Source organism: Pelodiscus sinensis, chromosome 15 (assembly GCF_052426305.1).
Source record: "Pelodiscus sinensis isolate ZL-2025 chromosome 15, ASM5242630v1, whole genome shotgun sequence".
NCBI classification, from domain to species: Eukaryota; Metazoa; Chordata; order Testudines; family Trionychidae; genus Pelodiscus; species Pelodiscus sinensis.
Window position 1 is genome coordinate 7777087 of NC_143066.1, and position 10917 is coordinate 7788003.

The window sequence follows — 10917 nt, forward strand, 5'->3', positions numbered from 1 at the left end:
CCTGTGTCCCATCCCCCGAGCCCGGGTCGTTTAGCCTCACCCAGGCATCCTTCAGCCAGGCCCTCCCCGCCCACTGGCCTCCAGCAGAGGAGAGGGTGCTCCCAGGTGGCGCACGCTTGAGCCCTCTGTTCAGCCACCCGCCTAGGCCGAACGCTCGAGGGACCACATTGGCAGGGCCGAATGTCTCCATTGGCCGTGCCTGGCTCACATTTGCGATGGCTGTGGAGTCGGGCTTGTTCTCTGGCCTGAATGCTAAGAGCAGGTCGGACAAACACCTGTCAGGGCTGATCTGGATCAGGGCTACTCAACATGTGGCCCGTAAGCCACCTGCGGCCTGCTTGTTTGCAGCCCGTGGTACGGTTTGGGTTTATGAAGGGGTCAACATGCAGCCCGTGGGCGGGATCCGTTGAGCATGGCCTCCATTTTGCGTGGAGGAACACTGGACCTTCATCTGCCCCTGTTCCCCTTCAGCCTTCTGTGGCTTGAATACATTTGCTTGCTTATAATCTGAGATCTATAAAACGGGGGACAAGCCTGAAGTCTTTATGGAGGCTTAGAATCTAGCCTCTGTCATAGTCTGTACTTGGCAAGAGAACTTAACTGCTGCATGCTGCACCACTACTGAGCTAACAGCACAGACTTTGCCCAGTGTAGGGTTAATTTCAATAGAAAAGGAAAAATGTCACCTTGCCTTCCTCAACTTTAGAAGTAGCAATCAGCCTACGAAAGCCCCAGAGGAATTTAACGGCCATTGTTGATTAGCTCACAGACCCTGAGCTCTAGTATCCTGGCATCCCCAGAACAACACACTTTCTCCAAGTCCATCTCCTGTCCCTTCCACTCAGGCAGGTCCACTTCTCTCCTTGAGATCCTCTCCACTTGGCCCATGCTGCTCTTCATGCCGGCACACCCCAATCGTCAGCGGCTGGGATGGAACCCGGGACCACTGGAGCTTAGTGGATTCTGGTGCTCCACTAAGGTTGTGGAGCAGACTCTGTCTTCTCTCTGGGAGTGGACTCAGTGCCACTAAATGGGACTGTGTGCCCCACCCAGCCAGTGTGTCTGGGTTACAGGTCCATCATCAATTCAGGAGAAAAATAAAACCAGCAGAGAGAGGTTGTGCTTCATTTACATTTCCAAAGCTGCATCAGCTAATCTCTGCTGCTGCCTTTCACTTGAGCACAAAGCAAGGGCTTACTTTCTCAGTGCCATTTCCACACACGTTTGGGGACCCCCAGTTCAGCTATGTGGTTCTTTCCATCTCTGATTACCCGCATGTGTAGGCAAATCGGGATCACGAGAGGTGCAAGTACTCTGTTTGCACCTGCAATTCATGTTTGCTGGTGTAACACCCCCCTCCCCATGCCTGTTGGAAATATTAACCCCTCGCACTCCATTTTCTTGCTTGACTCTGTCTTGATTCCTTTTATATTATATTATATTAATTAATATTATAACTTAGCACCTGGTGAGCCATGGCCTTTAGGTACCTCCGGGGGTGAGGTGTAACTCACGCAGCCAAGAATGCGTTTTCCAGCTGGTTCCTTCCCATTCCTCTTGAAGTGGGTGTGTTTGAGTTAATGAACGAGGCTGAGTATAACACAAACACAGAGGGCTGTTCCAAGTCTCCACCCTAGATGCCTCTCCAGAACAGATCCTTTAAAAAAGCAACCCACCCATGCAGACGCCACGCTTGCTGGACCTCACCAGCGTTCCATAAAAGGAGGGTATCAGGGGAACCCTTAACAATTCCAAGAACAGTCACTTTTCTGAACACAGCAAAAGAGTTTCCACTCAGCTTTGCCGAGGAATCGGGCCAACTTCACTTTCAGTTTACTCGGGGGGTTTGTAACCAAGAATGGCATCTGCCGAATGCGTGGAAACTCTGAGCGTGCCCAGGGATGCAGGTGGTGGGGGGAGAAAAGAGGCTCCCCTGAGCTCCTGGAGGAGCAGGAGGTCGGAGAGAGAATGTAAGGAGAAAGGAGAGTGAGCGTTGTTAGCAAAGAGGGGGACAGTGAGGGAGGAGAAAGTCCTGGAGGTGGGAGCAGAAGGTGGGGCTGATTGTGGAGAGTGTCAGGCATCCTGCAACAGGGAATGTTGGGTGGGGGATCCTAGTTGGGGAAGGAGTAATAGAGCGGAGGTGGGGTTAAGTCCTGGCAGATGTCATTCATCTGTTGCCCCAAAATCAACATTCCAAAAGAGGCTTGCCCTGCGGTAGAGGGCCTGATCATCACAGGGGATGGGATAAACTCTGGACCTGCTGGGAATCCCGGCACGTGGGCTGAGAAACTCCCCCAAAGGAGACTGGGAAAGATTAGCTAACAAGACCTCACGGAGGAAAGAGCCTCAGATCCAGTCCAGCAAGCTGGTGTGGCTGGGGCTTTGTGCCATCTGTTCTCCTGAAGAAACCGTCTCCATCACTAGCCCAGCTGGGCCCATCCCTGGGTGGCAGCAACAGGTTGGCTCTCTACCCTTGCTGGCCCTTAGCACTCCTATTGGACAATCACCTGCCCCATAGTGACTAGATGCCCCCTCCACAGGCCTGTTTACCACAGGGTCCCAGTACGTCCTAACAGACACAGTTCATTGCTAATAGATGCTGCTAGTCAGGCGCATTGCCAAGGGCTTAGGGTCTGATCCCTTCAGCTCCTATTGAAATCAATGGGAGCTTGAAGGCACTCAGCCCCTCTCAGGATTGGGCCCTCAAAACTTCCCTCTGGGGACCACCTCACATTTGCAGCACTTGCCCCGGTAGCCCCGTGCAGCGTTCGACCGGCCCTGCCTCTTGATTTCCCTCGCCCGCTGGCCAGAGCTGGCCCAGCGCCCCGGTGGGCGTCTCCCTTTGGCTCTGGTCCCCTGTGCATGGAATACATTAATGCTTGTTTATCAAATCAGCGGGGCTTGCTGTGTAAATGAGGACGCATCGAGACATGTTCTGCTGCCTTGGCGTTTGCCCTGTGGAGGGGGAGTAAATAAGGCGCATGGCAGCGCTGCGCGGAGGAAGGGGACGGGGAGGCCGAGCCGTGCGGCCGCTCCCCGGAGAGATTACACTCTGGAATGTGCCAACAACCCCGACCTGCACAATTTTTCAAAGCCAGGAAGCCAAAGGAAACAGCAGCACCCGTTCGCCTGTCCTAGCCCGGTGCAGCCTCCGGAAAGCTGCTTGCTCGCTGCTGCGTGCCTGTGTCCTTGGCACCTCTCATGTCCTGCTAGCACCTGTCTCCGGCCTCTACTCTGACGCCTGACAACAGAGTGGCTCTGTTCTGCTCTCTCCAAGGATCCCTTTGCTCCTTGTTTCCCTGCCACTTAGGAATGTGTGGTTACCCAGCTCTGGGAGAGCCTGAGTCCTGCAGGCTGGCAATGCCAAGAGCCCCGTAGGAAGGAAGCCGGAGTACTCACCTCTTCTTCTGCACCGTGGGGCTGTATTTCCCTTTGTTTCTTTTCCTGAAGAGAGAGTTCATGGTGATTTCCCTGGTGCTAGCAGCTGCCTGAATGCAAAGGGCTGGCTGCCAGCTGGCGAAAGGAGGCTGCTGCTAGATCCTGCAGGTACAGTGCTCGTCTGGGGAAGGAAGGGACAGGGAAACCGGCAGCCGCCTCCAGCCCTGCTCTCTGTGCCTACTCCAGGGGTGTGAGTTCTCCCACTGAGCGGGGTAGGGCTCTCCCAGAGAAGGTGGTGCTTACCTACGGCACATGTCACTGACACAGGCGGAGCTACACGCACCTCCCCAGCCTGCTTTCGCTGGGAGCAGCACAGAGGTTACTCCAAGGGACCACGAGCAGTATCAGGCTCTGCGTGTGTGCGCTGTGCGAGGGACAGCTGGGGCTTACTTCAGCCCCTCACAGGAGGGAAGCATTCCAGCCTGTTACCAGAGGCAGGGAGCGACTGTCCAGCCGAATGTGCACATTACAGTCGTGTATCTGATTATTTTTCCGTTCCTGGGGCACCCTGCAAAACTGGGAAAATAAGCTCTGTTTGCCGGGAGCTGGGAAGGGCTGACAGGGGTGGGATCACGTGATGATTCCCTATCGCTGTTCATTCCCTCTGGGACACATGGCACTGGCCACCATCGGAAGACAGGATGCGCCTGACCCAGTGTGGCCGTTCTCATTTCTTAACAAGTTACCGGTTGACTGCAATCTTTCACTCAACCCAAAACGAAACACTTCACTCCGATGCGGAGTTTTTTAAAGCCTTAAAAGAAAAGGAAATGTCAAAATGTGCCCATGAAAGCTTATGATACGATCTATATATTTTTGTTAGTCTCAAAGGGCAGGTCTACACAGCAGTTAGAGCACTCTTCCTCTGACTTCCCTTACACCGTGTAAAATGAGGGTTACAGGAGTCGGAGTAAGACATTATTTCCACGTGATGTCGAAATAACTGCCTGTTGTATAGACGCAGATTATGTTATTTCGGAATCACCTCAGTGATTCCGAAATAACGCTGCTGTGTAGACATGCCCTAAGGTACTACAGGATCATTGTTGTTTTTAAGCTCTAACAGGGCAACCGAAAAATGGGGAAACTGATCACCGGGTCATGCTTCCACACAATGTGGCATGTATATAATTGAGCAATTAGGAGCAACTCTTTTGTTTGGGCTTTGTGGCCATGTGAGACTAAACACATGGCTACAGAATTGTGTAGCCCTCACCAGGGCCGAATCCAGCGCTAGTTATGTCCTGAGGGCAGGTCAGTGCAGGATTCGGCCGACTGATCCTGTACGCTGTAACACCTCTGAAATCAGGGCTGTTCATCCGGCATGCACCAGTGAGCAGGAGCTCAGAATTAGGTCTGTTCCTTGGGCGCTGTGTAGGATGCAAGTGTTCAAACTGGTCAGGGTGGTTTGCTTGTAGGCAGAGCAGGTGAGTGGTTAGAGCAAGGCACAGGGCTTGCTTTGGGTGCTATCGCTCCTTTGAGGCAGAGTGTAACAGGGCAAATCGGCAATGGAGACATTTTCCAAAGAGGCGAGGAGTCTTCAGCTGCCTCTGTGCTTGGGCGTGAGACACGGGCAGAGGCAGCTTCGGAGAGGCACAGCAGGCATGGCACACTGAGTCCAGCTGGAGTTGCGGGCGCTTAGTTCCTCTGAAGATCAGGCCAATGTGGGAGCAAGTTGGACACCCACCAGGAGCAGAGTGGCTGAGAATCTGTCCTTACCCGGTCTGTTCCTCATGGCCTGCTTGTGGATGGGGGCAACTGCGAGGGATCATAAAGTATAATGACACCCCCAAAACCTCACGGCAGTGAGCTCAGAGCTTGGTTCTACAGATGGGCTTGTGGGGCTTGCAAGACAGCACCAGAACCAGCCGTGTAGGCATTCAAGGGTGGGTTTCAGAACCTAAGTTCCAGTTTGAGCTGGAACATCTACATGGCTATTTTTAGCACCATAGCTTGAGACTTGCCACAGTGGCTTTGTTTTTCTGGGGGTTTTGCCATGTAGACGTGTACGTAAAGGGCCCAATTCTCGTTCATTGTAGAAGCTCACGGTCCCGGCCCCAGCCCTAGTGTCAAATTCCTCATCAAACTTTCCAGGGGAGTCTTCTAAGAGCAGAAAGAGTCCGCTCCTTTTCCCCAGCCTTGCCAATCATCTACAGCAGAGAGCTGCGGAAGGCAGCCCAGGCATTCTCCCCGCCTCTGTCTGTTGCTGGAGTATGTCAGCGCAGGGAGAAAGGGGATAATGAATGACTTTGCCAGGCAAAAGGAGGCTGGGTTGTTTAGCTATCAGCTCATTTCTCTGCAGGGAAACATGAGCTCCAAAGGGCTGCCTGTTGATTTGAATTTAATTCTCATCCTGTTAAGAGAGCCCTGGGGTTCTTCCTGGATGTGCTGACAGGTGACTCTATGCTGTAGCAATGGTCTCTTTTAACACTTCTGTTAATTAATGATTTAAACCCAGCTTGGCTGTGAGCCTGAAACCCACAGCTGATCCCTAATCCAGTGGCTGATGGAACGTGCGTAACCTTGGCACGCAGTCCCTGCGGTGCCCAGTGCTGGAAAAATGCAGCCTAAGGCTGTCCCATGGCTGCCCTTTCCATGTGCAAGGTGTGGAGCTGTGCACTGAGGGGAGTCTCTGAGCTGTCTATTACACCATTGCGCTTCCTGGTCTTTCATGTATCCCTCCTCCCAGCACTATTAGCTGCATAGTCCAGCTTTGCAGCTGAGGCACATGGAGACTAGGTGACTTGCCCAAGGACACAGCAAGTCTGTGGCGGAGCAAGGACTCAACCCCTTCCTCCCAAGTCCTTGGCTAGTGCCCTATCACTGGCCCGCCTGTCTCTCTGCACACATGCAAGAGAGCATCAACTAACTCCATTGCACCATTTCCCCTTCTTCTCCAGACCCCAGAGCGGCCTCCAGGGGCCCAGGATCTGCAGGAGGCATGACCAGGAAAAGGGCAGTTGAAGGTGATGTGTCCAAACCCTCAAGTCTGCTGTGAAAATCTCAGCTGAATCACTGAGCAAAAATTGGCCCAAGCCTCCAAGTCTTTGGCTGCTTTCAGTGGAAGTTAGGGACCGACGAACCTGGGAGGAGCTGGGCCTAAGTCCCTTGTCCGTGGCCTGCCAGGCAGTCCGTGGGAGAGGGGGAAGGCAGGTCCCTTGCCAATGCGTTAGTAATGCTGTGTTTCTCATTAGAGCAGAGTAAATGCTGCGCCTTGGGGCCTAGGACAATTTACACCAGCCAAGGATCTGCCTTCCCATCTTTCCCCCGTAAGACACAGCATTGACCCCTACTGCTCAGTCGGGGAGCCCACAGTCTCCACGGCCCCCACACAGGGGCCAGCTCTGTGCTCCCAGAAGGGGCGGGGCCTTGGGCAGAAGGGGAGAGGCTGGAGCAACCAGCCCTCAGTGCCACCTGGACCATAGGCGTCCCCTCCCCCCTGCAGACCTCTGAGCCGCCCGGAGCGTGTGGTGCAGCACTCCGGCAGTGATTTAAAGGGTCTAGGGCTGTGGCAATAAGAACAGTGCTAGGCCCCTTGGAATCACTGGGCCCTTGGGCAATTGTCCCCTTTGTCCCCCTCTCAGCGGGCCTGTGCTCAGTAAATAAACAGCAGCAGCTGCAATACCGAGCAGCGAAATGAGCGTGCCACACGCTGGTTTACTGCCCCCAGAGCTGCTGCTTGGGGTTCCTGATCCAGGTCCTTCCCAGCACCCCAGCCTGTGCTGTCCCTCTCCCATCCCCCCCGGGCTGTCAGTGACACAGTGCAGCTTGCAGCTGTGGCTAGCTGGGGAGAGAGCATTTCATTAGCCAGCATTTTGCAGTGAAAGGGGGGATTTGAGGTGCTAGCGGGAGGTGACGTTGCTCGCCCACCTGAGGGGAGCAGGACAAATAGCAGGAGGTGCTGCCACACTAGGGATGGGGGTGGAAAGGAAAGAAATGATCCCGGGGAGGGGAGGGGACAGGAGGAAACTAGACCCAAGCCACAAGGGATGCCGAGAAAGGAGCTGGCTCTGCAGTGGTGTCAATGAGATCAGAATCTGCTCCGAACGTTCAGTCCTGGACGCTCAGGAAAACCTCATAGCCCCTTTGCAAACCCATCCCTCCGGCACCGGCTCCACAATCCCCCGGGTGCTGAGGTTCCGCTTTCCAGCCTGGCCATTCGCTCCCCTCCTTGGAGCTGGGCAACCCGGAGGTGTCGGTTTCTCAGTCCGGATCGTCCACGTGAATCCCTCTGGGCACCGAGGGGCATCCCTGCGCTGGCGTGAGTCAGTGAAGCTCTGCAGCCGTCATTGCAGGAGCTGTAGGATTTACCTCAGCGAAGACGAGGCCCTGCTGTGCTAGGGGCTGTACGAACATACACGGCAATGCCTGCCCCACGCTGGCCATCTGTGTTCACTTCGCTTATTTCCATTGCTGGCTCTCACCACTGACAAATGAAGCACGCGGGTCTTAGGAACTGAGCTCTTACAGCCTCATTTCAGCAGGGACAACGCTGGCTCCGTGCTGGCTGTGGCTGCAGATTTACCTTCAAGGCCACCAGCATGGATTTTTATTCTAAATGGGGGGTGTTATACCCAGTCCTCTGAGGGATCCTGCTTCAACCCATCATCCTCGCCCTCTTAAATCTCTATCTATGGCCTCCGCTTGCTGCCTTTCCGACCCCCGCACAGAGGGCACAGTTTGTCCCTCCACCTGCTGCTCGTGAGCTCTCTGCCACCAGCGTGGTGCGAGGTTTCCAAGGCCGTTGGGACTTCTCCAGCTGCGGTCAAAGGGCAGTGAGATCAAGAGGAGGCAGAGACACTGAAGTGGTCCAAGGGACCGTGTTCTAGCCATTCCACAAGGGGGTAAGGGAAAATGGACGAGGGCTGCAATGGGATGTTAGCATGGGGATGACGGGCACAGCCGGGGCACCTGCCACTGGATAAACATGTCAAGGGATAGATTCCGATCCTGCTGTAAAACCCTTTTTACGCCTGGTGAAATGCCCTCAGCACAGGGGGCCTCTTGAGCCAGCACAGCGATGTCCTCACAGCTCTACACCATGCAGTCCCTAGCATAGGGACATGGCGGGGGGAGGGAGCTGACCGGTGCACTCTGGGTAGTCTGGGCCAGAGGGCCAATACCCTGAATTGGCCCATGAGGACTTAATGCCCTGTGGAGGGAGGAAGTCCCACCCCCTCAGCCATACTGAGCATGCTCTAAGTGCTGGAGCAGTATAAAAGGGAGCAGCTCAGCTCTGTCTGGGCTGGATGCTGCAGGAGAAGAACCTGCTGCAGGAGTTCTAGTGACACCCCAGCTAGAGACCTGGATGAACGCACTGAGCTGCCAGAGGAGCCTCAGGAAGAGGCTGGTGCTGTGGAACCGGAGGACCCCGAGGCTACGTGGAGCACTGCAACGCTGTATCCGGTAGGAAGTGACCCAGGGAGGGTGTGTGAATGGTATCTCCCACCTGAGCAAGCTCAGCATGTGTGGTGCGATTCTCTGCTGTGTGAGTGATGGATCGCTCTGCCACTGACAGGGTTGTGGGTTGGGGCCCAGTGGAGCAGGGTGGTCCCCAGGCCCCTACTGGGGCTACTGACCCTAGCCATTGGGCTGTGCTGCCTCAGGACAGGGTGTACATACAGTGTGACACCAGCCTAGAGGAACCCTGAGGGATTGCTCTAATGCGTAATGGGGACCAGACAGGCCCTGAGCCAGGCCTGGAGTTAGCAAGACAGAGTATCCTGAAGCCATCTTAGCCCTCTCTTTTCACCACCTTGGGCTGTCTCCCCCCGGGAATGGAGCTGCCTCTTTGCAGAAGCTCTGGGGTCACCTTGAGCCCAAACAAGAGACAACTGGTTGGGGATGCCATGGTGAGGCCTTAGTTGCAGAGGAAGGAATGAGGCTGAGATGGACATGCACCCCAGCTGGGTCTGCCATGCGTGTTATTGCAATGGGGCTGCAAATGCTCACTGTTCCGACTCCCAGGAAACAGTGAATAGCGTGTGATGCATTGGTAGCCTGCATCTGTAGCCAGCAAGTTGATCTACTTTTGGTGCAAACTCCAACCTCTTTAATACCCCTAGATGGTCTTGTCAGGCCTGTTTGCCATGTGTTGCTAAAATCTAAGCATCCCTTGGAATCACGGACATGTAAGACAGACCTTGAGGTGTCCTCTAGTCCATCTGCCTGAGCTCAAGCAGGACCAATTATGCCAAGACCGTTCCTGATAGGTGTTTGTCCAGTCTGTTCTGAAAACCTCCAGCAATGGAGATTCCACAACCTCCCTTGGAAGCCTAGTTCACAGCTCAACTGGCCTTAGAGTTAGGAAGGTTTTTCATACAGCTAACCTGAATCTCCCTTGCTGAAGAGAAAACCCGTTACTTCTCCCCACTCTTCTTTTTGAAAGACTAAACATGTCCACTTGTCTTAGCCTTTCCTCTTAGGCCAGGTTTTCTACACTTACTTTTCTTGTCTTCTGGACTTTCTATATGCATATATATAAATGCACATTGTGGCTGTGTCTAGACTGCTTCCCTTTTACGGAAAAGGGATGCAAATTAGACACATGGTAATTGCAAATGAAGCGGGGATTTAAATCCCCCCCCCGCTTCATTTGCATAAACATGGCTGCCGCTTTTTTCCGGCTCGGAGCTTTGCTGGAAAAAAGCGCCAGTCTAGACGGGGATCTTTCGGAAAATAAACCATTTCCGAAAGATCCCTTATTCCTCTTACAGAAAGGAATAAGGGGAAAAAAGCGGCAGCCATGTTTATGCAAATGAAGTGGGGGGGACTTAAATCCCCGCTTCATTTGCAATTGCGATGTGTCTAATTTGCATCCCTTTTACGGAAAAGGGATGCAGTCTAGACACATCCTGTGTGTATGAAAAATAATGGTGCCTTATAACTTAGGTGGCTAACCACAGAGTTCCATAGGATGGCTACTTTTTACTTTTGGATACTTGAGTACAATTAAGATGTGATACTTTTGTACTTTTACTCAAAGGATACTTTGACTTACATTTTTTTCAAAGTAGCAGTACTTTTACTCAAGTAACTTTTTGGGGTACTTTTTCCTCCACTGCTTTTAATACAGCCTGGAATGCCATTAGCCTTTTTAACAACAGCATCACATAAATTGAATATCAGTCAATGGTGGTTCCCTATAACCTCCTGATCCTTTTTGGCAATACTGCCATCTGGTCAGTTACTCCCCATTTTGGACTTGTGCATTTGACTTTCCCTTCCTAAGGATAGTACTTTGCACTTGTGTCTCTTGAATATCACCCTGTTGATTCAGACCAAATTCTGCAATATGTTAAGGTCATTTTGAATTCTGTGAGCTTTCCTTACCTGGAAAGATAATAAACCAAATAATTAAGGAATCCATTTGCAAAGATCTGGATGATAATAAGGTGATAAATCAGCATGGATTTGTAAAGAACAAATCATGTCAAATGAACCTGATAGCGTTCTTTAATAGGATAACAAGCCTTGTGG

At 53.0% G+C, this 10917-nt stretch overlaps 1 protein-coding gene across 1 annotated transcript in view; it reads right to left on the bottom strand.

The window, feature by feature from the left end:
- The window catches only part of PPL (periplakin), a 47270-nt gene extending 43641 nt beyond the window's left edge, over positions 1-3629 (bottom strand). The window contains exon 1 of the mRNA XM_075899226.2: positions 3400-3629. Coding sequence (XP_075755341.2) covers positions 3400-3461 — 62 coding nt within the window. The 5' untranslated portion in view covers positions 3462-3629. The remainder of the gene's footprint in view (positions 1-3399) is intronic.
- Between the last annotated feature and the right edge of the window lie 7288 nt (positions 3630-10917).